General features: G+C 30.0%; 1 protein-coding gene across 6 annotated transcripts; it reads left to right on the top strand.

The window, feature by feature from the left end:
• Positions 1–2,737: 2,737 nt before the first annotated feature.
• LOC100644723 (ATP-binding cassette sub-family G member 1) lies at positions 2,738–15,625 on the top strand. Of its 6 annotated transcripts, XM_048407418.1 has the most exons (12): positions 2,738–3,013; positions 4,549–4,819; positions 8,387–8,504; positions 10,799–10,982; positions 11,617–11,762; positions 11,875–12,113; positions 12,524–12,819; positions 14,304–14,472; positions 14,553–14,631; positions 14,712–14,809; positions 14,879–15,033; positions 15,117–15,297. In XM_048407418.1, exons 2-11 carry the CDS (start codon positions 4,645–4,647, stop codon positions 14,995–14,997), a joined length of 1,623 nt encoding a protein of 540 aa, XP_048263375.1. In that variant the 5' UTR covers positions 2,738–3,013; positions 4,549–4,644; the 3' UTR covers positions 14,998–15,033; positions 15,117–15,297. The 6 variants fall into 6 exon arrangements, with proteins under 6 accessions (XP_048263375.1, XP_012165301.1, XP_003396325.1 ...); XM_012309911.3 differs by having other exon boundaries at positions 2,738–2,914; positions 14,553–14,809; positions 15,117–15,625; XM_003396277.4 differs by having other exon boundaries at positions 14,553–14,809; positions 15,117–15,625.
• Positions 15,626–16,139: the final 514 nt, after the last annotated feature.

Raw genomic sequence — 16,139 nt, 5'->3', positions numbered from 1 at the left:
GTTATTAACAATTAAAAATGGGCCAAAATACACCTGCACGCGAGCAAACCTTACACGAACGAAAGGAGCGGTAGTTTACCCTGTACAAGTCGTAGACAAGAATACCATGATATTCAAAGCTGGAAACGAAACAATTTTACAAAAGAAATGGTAAATTGAACATTAAACCTACTTACTCATGGAAATCTATAAGAGCATATCGGAAACTACAATATGTGAAATTTCCAAGTTTAATATATAAAATTTAAAGATTTTAAAATTTCCAAGATTAATATTCCCACTAATCCTTTGCCTTCACGCACCGTGATTGTCCCCGCTGCGAGTGCCCACGAAAAATGGAAAATGACACTTAGTTTAATGGAAGACCTTAGTACGAAGCAATTTAGGATTATCGAAAGATGTTAACGTTCCAGGTATCAGGCGAAGGACAACAATAGAAAGAGATAAAAATAACAACAGAAAAAACAATCTTGAAGTAATAACTTTGAAAATAATTAGACTTACTGTCTTTTTTTTTTAATCTTTGTTTATTAATTCCAGGTTTTTTACATATTTTTTTTTACATGATTTTTTTCCAGAATAAACGCTGAATTCTGATTGTAGGGTGGTACAGGCAAAAGTACCGATACGCGACGGTACAACGTAGCCATGCATTATTACATTTCTTTTTTTTTTTTTAAGATTATTATTGTAACTTAAATTTAAGCCGCTGTTGCGTTGTGCTTATGTACGATATTTTAATTTATGTCCTGAAAGCCTGGACGCAAAAGCAGGACAAAGACTTACTGTCTACTCATCTCTGCTAGATTCCATACATAGTCTTTCAACATTATAGAGAAACAAGGACACTTGCCCAGGGAGGTAGTATTGAAATTTAAACACCCCTCCCCTCCCCTCCCAGTCCATCCTCTCCCACCCCCGCCCTAATAGGCTAGCGAACTGTCCTGTTTTTGCGTCCAGGCTTTCAGGACATAAATTAAAACATCGCACATAAGCTCAGCGCAACAGCGGCTTAAATTTAACTTACAATAATAGGCGTAAAAAAAAAAAAAAAAAAATGTAATAATGCATGGCTACGTCGTACCGTCGCGTATCGGTACTTTTGCCTGTACCACCCTACAATTAGAATTCAGCGTTTATTCTGGAAAAAAAAACCATGTAAAAACAAATATGTAAAAATCCTGGAATTAATAAACAAAGTTAAAAAAAAAAAAAAAAGTATTGAAATTTCGCTTGTGATGCTGTACTTTAAGTAAACGATATCTCGATCGGCTCTTCTGAGCATAGTTTTTCTCCTTTTTATTTTTCTTTAGTATCTTTCTTTTATCATAAGCATTTTCTATAGTTTTATATTTCCACTAATGTTTGCATCGTAGCATTTTGATATAATGTTTTAATGTGACTCAGGAATTTGTTGCAATAATAACCACTTATGAGGGGAATCCCTTTATATACATATATTTGTGCAAGATAACGCACGAATTAAAAAGGTAAATGTATTTGGAAAAAAAGTATATAAGTGTATGCATAATATAAATGCAAGAATATTATAGTGATAAGTCCTTGAACGACTGCGTTCGATCGTGTTTTCTGACATTCAGACTGCACACCTGTTATTTATCACAGAATGGATTTTCAAACAGGTAGATATTTTAGAGACTGATAGCAAGTGATAAACAATCATTCTACGGAAACATAAATTCATCGTCTTGATCAGTGTCTACTTTATATTGTATTGTTGTTAATTACTTAAAAATAACTAACTAATCTGTAGCTAATCAAAGCCTTAGAAATTCTGTGTAAATGTTTCTACATTACATGTACGTTTCTTAACGTTTTTTAAGAAAAACAAATGAAATATGGACATTCAAATTAATATGTTTATTGTGTCTGTAGCGAGTATTTTTCAGTTATTATTTTTAAACTAGATATTTTTCCAACTTTATCTTTATTAATGTTTTTAAGTTTCTCAAGCTTTTCTGTTTTTGATCATTTAAAGATGATATTTAACGACTCAAAATACATAGTGATTCACTTAAAGTACATATTAAGTGTTCAGAAGAAGATCTATATGTGCCTTTCTTGTGTAAATTTAAATTTTTATTTAATTTTTTGTTATTGTTAAAAAGGAGAAATTTAATATCAAAATACAAATCAGTTTTATATTCAAGATCGAAATCTTGTTGATGTGTTAAGAAAGATAATTTATTTTATAGATGCATGAATCATGTTTTAAACGATAATAATTAATGTAAAATGTCAATTTCCAAATCTCGTCGACAAACATTTATTCTACGATACGTGTTCGGAGAAATTCGATTGGCTATCAGTAATTTATATCTTTAAAATTAACTTTAGGAATAAATCTATGCCATATTTTTATAATAAGAAGTTTAGTAATATTGACAATAACCTATATTTTTTAACCTATATTAATATATTTTTTAAATTTATAATATAAATTTGTAAATATTTGTAAAGTAAATAACTTGTAATTTGTAGCTCATAAATTATAAAATTTTACCATAATGTCATTATGTACATACATATGAATATATAAACTTTAATTGAATTGACGAAAAGGTATGTTAGGCGACGCAATCGGTAAATAGGGAAACTGTGTGACCAGTAATTGGAAGAAGAGAAGGTGAAACTTTGTCGCTTAAAAATTTCATCACGTTCAAACGTGCGCGATTATTAAACGACGAGGAGGAGGGAGTAGTATGAAGTTTTATTTCGCCTTTACCGCTGAGTTGTAGCTCGTGGCCAGTCGTGGCAGTACAGCAGCGCGCCTCCTCTAACAAGGAGTTCGTTCAACACGTCTTGTACTTTTGCATTTATGGTGTTGTCCTCGTGTGGTGAACTTTGTATGCGTTTCACATGTCACCGCTGATAGCAGTACGAGAGCTGTATCGTACAGTATAAAACATCTACATAAAACATTTCTATCAAAGAAATTTTATTTTTATTTACAATTAAATGCACAGTGTTTGTTCTAGTGAATATTTCGTCGGTATGTGTTTCTTAACAAATTACTAGATTGTGGATATTTATACATTTAAGGGAAATTTAACGGTGATATACTGTATAGAATAACAAATTATCAATTATACTACGTACCTATTATAGTTATTGTATAGTATTGTACTTATTAATACTATACTACATATTATATATTATTATACTATTATAGTTTACTTATAGTATTTAGTAAGTAAAATGAATTTCTATTCGACTTGCACTTTTTTAACATTGTAACTACCATAAATAATAACCAATTTATGAGTTTTTATAGAAACCTTATAAACTGATAACAGATTTTTTAAGATTTCAAATACTCATTATGATATATATATAGATGAAGCTTCTTCTCTTGCATTATGTATTTATTCATGTACTTCATTTTGATTTCTTTGATACGAGTTTCACACTTTAGTCATCGAGTCTGTTAATTGTATTTATCAAAGATATGAATTTGTACAAACTTCCGCGATTTACAAATTAAGTTATGATATAAACAAAACAAAATTTTTCGGTTAATCAAATTAAAACATTATTAAACATAGAATATAGAAAGTTATATAAGTTTGTGTGAATTTGTTCTTTGAATACGATTTGGATGAAAGCGATTAATTTGTATTTTGTTCTCTAATCTTAGAGACACGCGGCAATAGCGCATCATAGACTGATAATAGAACCAGTCTAGCGATACGAATGTATTAAGAGGACTTTAGATTTCAAATTTTAGCACGTGGAATTTATATGAGACAATAATATTAAATGGTTCAAATACATATATAAAACACCAAATTTATTATATTATACCATTATTATTTTCTATATTTAATATCATTATTAAAGTTAAAATTTTTGACGCATTTTATCTATATTTTTCGCTTTCTACAATGGAACTTTTTGACAGCGTTTCAACGTAGATTCATCATGTTATGTACATCGATATTTACAATTCAAATCGGTAAGAATACGGATAAAATAAGTGTTGCCAACAGTTTTCTTAATCGTCCGTGACTACTAGATTGCAAATCTGTATGTACTTGTAGGAAATAAGAAAGTGCTTGTTTGTGAATATACTACAGAATGGATAAAGTATGACAAAATATATATGTACATATAAAATACCAACAGTATAATGCTTTATGTAATGTGTGGTATTTAGATACAATTTTCAACTGAGCTTTTCTTATTCAAATTATATTCTCAAAAATATAAATTCACATAACAATCCACAATCTAATAACTACTATGTTACGTAAGGCTAAATATAGATATTAGTGAATATTGAAAACATGATCTTTTTTAAATTAAATGAAGAAAATATGGAATAAAGTAAATGTATGAGAGCGTACGAAGCTCTGGTTGCTTTGTATAAAATTCCATAAACGTCCACCCACGGTATGACGGTTACGAAATGTGACAATCAATTCCTTGAGACTTGCTATACCAACTCGGTCTTTCTTTACTTCTCTTTTAGTCCTCGTTTCGCGTATTGTTTATCGCGGTCTCATGCGTGTGTTTCGTTGTGTTTAGTGTTGATAACTTACATCGGCCATTAAGAAAAGAAGGAATTAGCAGCACATAGTGAAAAGTCGGATGTGAGGAACCGAGGAAGATTGAACAAAGGAAATGAGCACGAAGGTACTCATCGAGATGCAACAGCAGCTAAGGCATAATGTGACCACCTCTGAAAATGCTCCGACCAGTACTAAGAAGCTAGAGGACTTAATGGATATCCAGAAATCGATTTTTTTAGTCTTCGAAAATATTACCTACTGCGCCAGGCCGTGGATACTTTCTGGAAGTAAGTTTTTCACTACAATCCAATTTTAACTAAGTCATTGTTATAAGCAAAATTGTTTGCTCTGATAAATTCCGTAAAAAACTTGTTACATGGAAGTTATATAAATAATTTCTTGTTATGTAAAATCTTTCATAAAAAATTTTTGCTTTTAATGTATATAAATACTTCCATAATGTAACAAATCTTTTGTTCGTGCTTTTTTATTCGCATTCACGTAAAGTTTCTTTATTATTGCAAATTTCATATGAAACTTTTTGTATTGGAAATGAAGTATGAAATGCATTGATCGAATATGTTTGAATAAAGTGACATATTTCACGAAACTTTATCTATAGAAATCTTTACCTGATTTTTCTTATCGTATAACGTATAACATAATATAGGTTTGGCGTCCTGTTTATTCAACCCAAAATGTTTGGTGCATGATGAATTATCTTTTTTTCTTTCAAAGGAGTAATATTAATATCTAATTAATACACAAATGTATTGCGACCAACAAAATGAATATAATGTTTATTCATGAGATAAGATCTTTACGAGTTAACGGAACTGAATGTGATAGCGTCGTAACTGAATAACGGTTTTCGAAGTTGGCTAATTTTGTGGTAAACGGGGACGAAAATTTTCGCGTTCCATGTGAGTCAAAGTATTAACATAGTCGTTTTTAATTAGCATGAATAAACTACATTAACTTTTCTAAGGCACATTCAAGCTGTTAGTAATTATGAAAATTTCACTTTTTTGCATTACCAATGATATTTATTACTGTTATTATACTTACAATATACAAATATAGTATTATAACGTGCATTACTTGAATTATAGTAATTATAATAAATTTTTATTTTCTTCTAGATTTTCGAAAAAATATTTTATAAATCATATTTTATATAATTAATATTTTATTGTATGATTAGTTTTAAAACCAAAGATAATTGTTGATATCAATTCCAATCAATTTCTATTTATTATCACTTTTAGTTATGTTACATAATCTAACTGATAGGGGTAAGAAATTTAGAAAAGAATGAACTGCGATGTAGTCTAATGTAAATAAAGTGAAACGTCAATTTCAATTAGCTCGCTTACACGGTAATTATAATACATAAAGGATAATTTCTTGTATTTTTTTAGACTTCATGTTTGTTTAGATTCGAATAATATTTAATAATAATTGAAGCAGACATTTAACATGTGTACAATGATTATCTAGATAACCAATGACCATATTAGAAAATAATTATTTTCTTATCTATCACTTCTTTTATGATAGTTAGTTTTAGTAAGTATTCGTGGTAGATAACATTCATGTTAAAACAGTGTAAAATTAAATGTACTTAAAATAAAATATTCTTACTATATTTTAGAGCAAATATATCGTGGTAAATAAATTGTTAAGATGATAATACAATAGGAGCTGTTCTCGCTCTCCGAATTGGAATGCTTGAGAATTCCCTTGAGAGTGTACAAATATAGACTGTATCGTCTGTATCTGACTGTATGCACAATCGGACCCTCCCCTACTTCGTCTCTCTGTGTTGTATGCGTGCGCCAATGTGTGCCGCCATATGAGTTTATTAACCCTGAAATGGTTAATAAACAGAAACGACAGAGAAGATGACAGAATAATAAACATCGTTGATACTGTCTTTAAAAACATAATAGAGTCAAATCATCCGTTACAAATTCAATAAGACCTTCATTATGCTACTGTCAACGATATAAGAAGCATCTTTTATCTTCATCTTTCTCTTTCCACGTAACTTTCTATGTATATATGTGATAAAAGTCCTTTTTTATTAAAGATATATATTATTATGTATTTCAAATATATAAATGTGGTACATAACCTCAATGAGGGTTTAACGTATCACATTAATTAAAAGATGAAATAATAATATCATACTGTTGGTTAGAAAAAGATATATATTATTATGTATTTCAAATATATAAATGTGGTACATAACCTCAACGAGGGTTTAACGTATCACATTAATTAAAAGATGAAATAATAATATCATACTGTTGGTTAGAAAATTATTCTTCCTTTATTTTTGTTAGAGATATCGAATACTTAAAATGATACGTAAATCCAACAGGGACCTAACATAGCACTAATTAAAAAAATAATATCGTAATAAGAAAAGTATGCTTTCCCCCACCACTACTCCCACCTTTGCCATTTTCCGTTCTCTCCTTTAAGTTCTTTTCCGTTGATTTTGCTTTCTAGTTTTACCAAACAGTGAAAACGATCGGTTTTAAGCGAGTCTTGTGAGCTTGTTTGCAAACATCGGGGAATGTAATATGATGCAGATCTCATGATCGGATGAAAACAGGACGAGGTAAACAAGTAAAGCATAAGTAGGAATTATCACGTGTCTTTATTATCGGCAATTAATAATATACTTACGTAATTAGCGGTTTGGTGTTTTAGATTTATCGACACGCAATGTAGCATGCACTGAATTGATGTTTTCCACTTTTAGTCGATAATTGACGGGAAGAATTCAAAACGAACAATTTCAAAATTCTTGCAGCGATGCGAGAGAAATGCGTCGGTATTGCAGAGTGAAAGTATGGGTCGTTTAGTGTTTGCAAAAATTTCATAACTTATAGCAGCTGCAGATTGTAATGATATACATATGTATATCTTTCATTAATATTTAGTCTCTCTATTACTTAGCCTCTGTCTTTTTCCTTCTCTCCTATTAAAAGTTTCGCCTTTTTTCCTTCCTCTACTTTTTTTTCTTAGAATATACCATTTACGGTGTACGTTGCACGATGAGCCACAAAAAGTTGAAATTTCGCCCTTTGACTGTAATTCTTTCCTTTTGAAGCCCTTCAGATTCACCGCGGATTTCCAAACATAGGGTATTAAGCCTAAAAACTTGTAACTTCAAACAAATTTGGGAATTTACTACTTTTATAAATTATCTAGAAAACGTTTTAAATTTGTTTATTTTCTATCACTATTACTTCATTACTTGCTTCATTATATAAACTGCCTATTTTTCTGCAAATTCACATTTTTATATACACGACCAAAGTAATAGAACTTGAATTTGTTTCAGCTATTAAAAAATTATAACGAGTACTCTACTTTCATTGAAATATTTTGTATATTTTTGTATACAATATACGCATTCTGTACAGTTGTGTACATCTTTAAATTTCACATAAATACATAAAAATCTAGTTATTATATAGATCTTGATGTTCATCCATATCTTTAATTAAAGTTAAGTACTTAACTAAAATTGGATGGAACTACGCAATGTTATCTAATGCAAAAAATTTTGAAAAAATCTTACAAAAGTTTAGCATATAGAATACTATTTTTATTAATGTTATAAATCAACTCAAATGCGCGAGCCTTTATAAACTTTATACAGTTTACATTGAAAAGACAGCGTGTTATCGCTATAAAAACGAAGCTCAACAATGCATAATATCTATCCAATACACTAACTTTCGTTGATAATTCAGCTGGCGTTATTTCTTTTAAGCAAGATATCATTTAATAATACGCATGTCTGCTGAAAATATGTACATAAATGTTTGTTTCAGAAAAGACTGAACTATTAAAAAATTTGAGCGGCGAATTCAGAGCCGGCGAACTTACGGCGATTATGGGATTGTCCGGTGCTGGAAAGTCCACATTGATGGATGTTCTAACTGGCTTTACGTTAGTAGATCTCTTATCTGTATTTTCTTCTGTCTATAATCTCTTTTTATCATTTACATGACACAGAGTAAATAATTTCGACGAAATTTTATATGAATCATCGATAACAATTTATCGAATTTGGAACAGGAAATATAAATAACCACTAATGCTAAACAAGACACATTTGTAAAAAGTCCCTGGATAAATTGGACTCAATAGATTCACGTTAATAATAATTATGATGATATTGTGCTACGATGTTGAATAATGATATAATATTATATAACTAGAAAATCAACTATTGAGAACTAAACTTTTTAACGTTTGATGAAGTCTTACACTCTCTCATATTAATATATCATATAATGTGTATTATTTTTATTTAATCTCAGAAATATTATAACTGTTATTGGTAATAATAATTTCAGGTAAATGATAGTTTGACAAGTCTTTTCTATGCACAATAATTTTAAGATTTGATTAAAGCGGAGAAACCCAGTAAAGAAATACAAGATTTCGAATAAATACAAAAATCAAATAATTTCGCTACACGTATTCCTCTTTTCAATAATTTTATGCCATTGATATTACATATTAGAGCGAACACTAGAAATATTTGTGGTTATAAAGTAACGTTGGCAGGACTGTTATATTATGAGCAATTATTACATTACAGTAATCATAGTAGCATGTAGTGTGAAATTGTAAGCATCAAGTACGGTCACATGCTCTGTTGCAAACGGTCAATTTCCGGTTGATCTCAAAATATCAGATATCATTGACCTACGGGGACTATGTCGCGATCTTTGTCATTTTTGACAACCATACGATTGACTTTATCAACCATCGATGACGCTATTAACGCTACATCAAATTGAAATTTTTAATGATTTGATATATTTTCGCTGACCTACGATTTACCAAATACATGCTATCTAGAAATTTTTAATCAAAATGAAATTCTCGCTCTACTTTAATAGAATAATGCTGGTAAATGAGTCCACATGCCATATAAATTAGATGACAGTTTAACGGTCACAACAGAAGAGGGAGTTGTAGAAAATTGATACGAGAAACACGTGTTTTCGAGACGAGTGTCTGGCTCGAAAGATAATAGCATGAAAACTGAACATGTGATACACATGATATGAACCATAATACTTTTAGTTATATTATGGTTAATATTTTTGTTAATTACTGTTGATATAATTCCATCATTTTATTACTATATTCATTTTATGTATTTTTAGCTGCCTCAAAATTTATTTTTAATAGTAATTTCTATATTGCTTGTTTTAGACAATGAACACGTGAATGTTTGAAAACATTACTTCTAAACTATTAATCAGAAAGTATTATTAAATGCTCAATTGTGTGAGATTGTAGTAATGAATACATAGTATCCTTTCATTGCTCGATCAAACAGACATGACCTGTATTTCCATTGAGTACGCATCGAAGTATAATTCGATGTTCGTTGGATGAAATAGAATTATCACCGATAAACTTGCGTGACCAAAGAAATCTTGTATTTTATAAAAGAACGATAAACCACTATTTGCAACGTGACTAGTTCCATGCTCTCATGAACGTTTGTTATAAGAAATACCGTTGACATATTATTTATTCATTAATTAAATTTATATTATATATTTATTGTCTATATATTCTTATACTTCATATTATAATTTTTAACATCATATCACATTTTTCACATATAAGAAGTCATTTTGTAAATTACTACTAGAAGGTTTAGAAAATTATATGTTTGAAGGTTCTAAATAACAAATTAGATTTATATAGGTTCATCTTTCTTTTAAATAAAGATGATAACGTTACTGAGTGACCTCTTTCTTACAATTTTATCATCTCGATTATTGTTATCCAATATTTTTTCTTACATGTTAGTGAATTAAAAATATCAAATTGTGTCTAATGATTCATTATGACAATTACAAATACACTAGGATCATCTGATTAGTTTATGCGATGTTTTAAGTAGGTTAGCTGAAGGCATTTTAAATCGACCATTGTGTGTTATCACGATGCATTTAACTGCATCGTGATAACTGATGCAAATTGGCACATTTATATAATTTGAATATTGATTCATTATTTTCGGCACACGGGCTGCGTATAACATAGTTCCTCTATAAATTAATCTTTCTATCTTCCATAAAACAAGAAAATTAACGAAGGAAATCGAAAAGAGGAAAAGAAATCTAAAAAATGATAAAGAAAGTATGAAAATTGGAAACGCGATACAAATCGTAGGATTAAAAATGTATTTCATTACTTTGGGCCGTTTTCAGAACGACTGGCGTAACCGGGAATATAATGGTCAATTCAAAAGCCAGGAATCTCAATGAATTTCGAAGATTGTTAGCGTATATAATGCAAAACGACAATTTGCAGCCACTGTTGACCGTGCAGGAAGCAATGAACGTTGCTGCTGACCTAAAACTTACCACAAGTCCTCAACAAAAGAAACAAAAGGTATATTACATTTTATTCATCAATCTGTGTTAAAATCAGAGTTGTTTGTTCTAAGCCACAATGCTCAAAGTAATTGAAAAATTACTCGTCGAAGACTTTGTTGTCTATAGCTTGTTTATAGTCATTTAGGAGCTCAAGGTCAGAGAAGCAGCTCTCCATCATTAAAAATATCTCATTATTCATTCTTTAGGGTTAATTTTTCTTTGTTTATTAATAATTAATTTTTCATTTTTTCTTTGCTTTGAATAAGGTTGATCTAAGTTAAATTGGATATACTCAAATGAAAAATTGTATAATTTCTCTTTAACTTAAGAAAATTCATCATTGAAGAGGTTAAATACAACAGAAATTTTATGATGTTTACAGTATTGAACAAAAGCATAGATCAATGATATAGTTATGTTATTATACCAATTACAATTAATGCTGTTAATATAACAATTAATATATATATATATATTATTGATATACCATGCGTATAATTGTTAAAAAAGTTGAATTAATTGCCCCATTAATTGTTTTATAGTTTCATAGTTTTATATTCTAGTTTATTATAGAACATAACAAAAGTATTTCTTTTAGCATTTCATATTTCTTAATTTCAAAGAAAACTAATTTTGAATCACGTTTTTAGATTGATCAGATATTGATCACAATGAGCCTGGACACATGTCGCCACACACGAACGGGAAAACTTAGCGGTGGAGAAAGGAAAAGACTAGCCATTGCATTGGAATTAATCAACAGTCCTCCGATTCTATTTCTCGATGAACCCACTAGGTATATACTTGTACTTTAATACCTGTATGCTTTATTAATACAGAATTTCACTATAAATTATTCCTTCCTAAAAAATAATAATAATAAATAGATAATTTGATATTAATTGCAGTGGATTAGACAGTGTGACCTCAAAATATTGTATAACGTTGCTAAAGCAGTTGGCAAAGGCGGGACAAACGGTGATTTGTTCTATTCATCAGCCCAGTGCTTCGTTGTTGAATATGATCGATCATCTTTATGTGGTGGCAGACGGAAATTGTGTGTACAGCGGTAGCACACAGAATTTAGTGCCTTATTTGAGCAGCCTCGGTTTGCAATGTCCAACTCACTATAATCCAGCTGATTATCGTAAGCAAAATAGAAATCGGACATATTTCATACCATTTCCTTGATCATATTGTCAATTTACAGTATATCCTATCTATAGTGATATCCCTGCATAAAGAATCATCAAAAGAGATATTGCACGAGCGTTTTGCATACACATTTAAGAAAGAAAAAGACAGTATATGATTTATGGAAACGTGAACTATTGCTACTTGCCAAAATTGTCGTGATGTACAAGACATTTGATGTACAAGACACAAAGCGCCTTTAATCATACGTACTATAAGTATTACGCAAAACATTCGTGAATTAGCAAGAAAATTTTATTAAAATATCAACTAACATTTCCTATTCGCTTCTTCAAATCAGTTAAAAAAGGTAAGGGTAACCAAGTTTAAATGATGTTTGAAAAAAAGTCTTTCTTTTTATAGTGATGGAAATCTGCAATGGAGATTACGGCAGATATCTGCCGCAGATGGTGAATGCCATCGAGAATGGAAAAAATAATGCATGGAGGTCAATCAGTAATGTAACCAACGTCAATCATCAGGAGGAAGTGATCGCTTTGAATGTGACAGCTTCGTTCCAAGCACTTCGACAACGGTCTCCGATGGAGATACAGCACGTTTATGGTAAACATAAAGCTGGTGCTGGATGTGCCATTGGCTTCTGGAAACAGCTGTTCATTTTACTTAAAAGAAACGCTATCAGACTCTCGAGAGATAAGGTAATGAATAATTCGATCTTGGAATGAAAAATTTATCTACAATGTAAATACAATGTAAATAAAAAATATTTGCACTTGCTTATATTTTCCAATAAAGTATTTTTCTATCAGGTCCTATATTTCAATTATACGGTACTCAATTTTTGTAATCTTATGAAAGTACTACTAAATGATACGAAAATCAATATATTTGAATCTAATTGATTAGTATGTAATGTGCAAATATTTATTGCAGCCGCTGCATATTATTTACAAAATAGGTTCGTTGTAACAGACAAAACGTAGAAGAAAGTTGTAGTATAACTCAGCCGCCAATTGTAAAATTACTCGCTAGTTGTAAGAAGAGCCAACACAATGGTATTAATAGATTCATTTGGATTTGTTAGTCTTCTCTATTTGTTGTACTTGTGACACGTGTACGGACTAGTCGCGTAAGAATAAAAATAGATATGCGACTGGTCGGTATTTTTTATATATAGATGTCTTCATATTTAGAACACGAAAATGTACAATAATAATAAAGCCAGTCCCATCTGTGAGATCATTGATTACTGAGTCAGCATCTATTAAATGATAAGAACTGTGAAAGAGTTCTTTGTAATATTACCTTTCTTAAATTCGATTGTATGAGCCGAGTTTGATAGTATAATTTGATTAGAATGTTTCGACTAAATTTGAAAATTGATATTGAAATGTTAAACAAAATTTTTATAACTCGGGAAATAGAAATGAATATGTAGATACAAAGTTCGTAACATTTCTAGAGAAATCTGACACTTGGGAAACATGTAATAAGTAACATTAGCGATATAACCGCAGAAGTAATTGACCTTGGTCAAAGTATGATATTTCAGACACTTCTACCAATTTCAATGGATATATTTATAATAAAATTATATAGAAATTTACACATCAAAGAAATATTAACATTTTCAAATATTTTTCATCTATAATTTCGATGAACTTATCGAAGTGTGATGCCCTTTTCGATTTTTATGATTTTAAAATATATTGTAAAATTCAACATTTTGAACAATTTTTTCCTATTCGTATAATTGGCGGTAAGCGTTAGTTTTAGAGTTATACGTAAAAATACCTTGCCGCTCGGCCTTAATTTTCAAGCTGGTTTGGGTTAGTAGTAATATGCATTAATCCGACCGTCGCGTGAGGTGGTTGACCAGCATTGTTTACAGTTTACATTAATACCGATAAGGGGGTTCGCAAATTGATATTACTATTAACCCAACCCAGTTTGAAAAGTAAGAGCGAACGGCGGGCTACTGTTGCATCTAAGTGGGAAACTAAGGACGACCGACGGTTATCTGAGTAGAAAAAAGTTCAGTGTGTTGAGTTTTACAACATATTTCAAAAACATTGAAATCGGAGAGAGCGTCACATTTCAATAGATTAACCATAATTTCTTATATATATTTTTTCTTAACAAAGTAAGACAACTTTCAAATTGCCTTCTGTTCTTTTTACAGGTATTAACATTTACACGACTTTCGATGCATTTTGTAATTGCCTTGATCGTTGGCGTGATTTATTTCAAAATAGGCCAAGATGCTGTCTACGTGTTGGATAACTTCAATCTTCTGTTTTTCAATATAATGTTTCTTATGTTCAGTGCCTTCAGCGCAACAGTAACAACATGTAAGCCGAAAACATTTTACCTTGTTTTCTTGAATAAAAATTATTTATGTTAATCAACAAAAATTGTTATTACATCACAGTTCCCTCGGAGTTACCAATCATCATGCGGGAGCATTTCAATCGCTGGTACAAGTTACATTCTTTTTACCTTGCTAACAAGTTAGCTGACATTCCCATTCAATTCACAGCCATTTCTTTGTATATTCTCATTGTATATTATATGAGTGATCAATTATTAGAACTTCAACGATTTTGTCTCTACACCCTGATGTGTTTTGCTGTCAGTATAGTTGCTCAAACGTTTGGCCTTTTAGTTGGAACAGGAATGAAAGTACAGGTTTGTATGAATGTATATTTTTAAAAATACTTACCATATATTGCATTCTTATTTTATTATTTGCTTCAGCACGGTATGATCTTTGGACCACTCACGATTCTTCCATTTTTGATATTCAGTGGATTTTTCGTTCAATTCAGGGACGCTCATCCGTACTTACGATGGTTGTTCCATTTATCGTTTCTTAAATATGGTTTCGAGGGTGTAATGATCGCTATTTATGGGTAAAATCTACAGCATAAAATTTATTTTATAAAATTTGTTCCTTTTACATAATTGTTAACATAATATTCTTCTGTGATTTCAGATATGATAGACCAAAGCTTTCTTGTTCAGACGTCTATTGCCATTTTGCCATACCGGAGACGTTGTTAAACGCTGTAGACATGAAGCAAGCTAACTATTGGTTCTGTTTGATTGTATTGGTCGCCCTATATATAGCACTGGATATTGGAACATACACATTACTGAAATATAAGTTAGAGAAACGTGTATAAAAAGAAACACAAAATCGAAAATATGTGTGAGATGTCAATGAAACATTTTTTCTACGATCGTGTTGTGTTCAGTGTAAATAGAACAATATAAATGAATTATTGTTAAAGACTGATTTTCTTTTAAAACTTCTGTATAAAAAGAAAGAAAGACAAGAATTTATAAGAAATTTTTATTGAAAAAAGAAAAAGAATATATATTTGCATTTAATTGTGGTTTTATTATGGCAAAAAGAAGCGACGAATAATTATTTGTACAATACGATGTTGTTTGTCGAAACAGAAATAGAAATTCTTATCTTCAGATAGTAAATATCACGAACCAATGTCTTTTGATACTGTGTTTCGTATCGATTGATAACAGCAAATTTTTTATATACATTATGTTCGTTTGGAACATGTTAAAGTATAATTATATATATTATTCATAGATTCCATGCTTATTTCCATAAATTTACGGTATATACGCTTACACTAAATATACTATACAACATTGTTCTAAATTTAAAAAGTTAGCAACCGCTTTATAATTACAGTCGATTTATATTAGAAAAAACGTAATATTATAAAAAATTAAATATATTCATTTATTTTCAATTTGTTTCTAGCTTCGCATTTTCATTTCCAACATTTCGCGGAGAACATTTCTTTTGATTGAAAATGTTAAAGATGCTATCCAAAAATTATTAACAATATACATAATATTTTGATTATACTAATTTTACGCAAATATTTCAAAATGTGATATATTCATACTGTTTAGATTTTTTACAATGAATTATTTAAATATCAAACGTTAACAATAATTTTTTTATTCTGTATTCTTAAAGGTTTTG

Source organism: Bombus terrestris, chromosome 7, assembly GCF_910591885.1.
Source record: "Bombus terrestris chromosome 7, iyBomTerr1.2, whole genome shotgun sequence".
Classification (NCBI taxonomy): domain Eukaryota; kingdom Metazoa; phylum Arthropoda; class Insecta; order Hymenoptera; family Apidae; genus Bombus; species Bombus terrestris.
Note: the sequence above shows the minus strand (reverse complement) of the source record. Positions and strands in the feature narration are given on the sequence as shown.

Excerpts from the sequence above, each read along its gene's own strand:
- LOC100644723 (XM_012309911.3), top strand. The coding sequence starts at position 4,645 with ATGAGCACGAAGGTACTCATCGAGATGCAACAGCAGCTAAGGCATAAT. Across the intron at positions 4,820-8,386 it reads GCCGTGGATACTTTCTGGAA|AAAAGACTGAACTATTAAAA; the intron begins GTAAGTTTTTCA and ends TGTTTGTTTCAG. Across the intron at positions 15,034-15,116 it reads GTAATGATCGCTATTTATGG|ATATGATAGACCAAAGCTTT; the intron begins GTAAAATCTACA and ends CTGTGATTTCAG.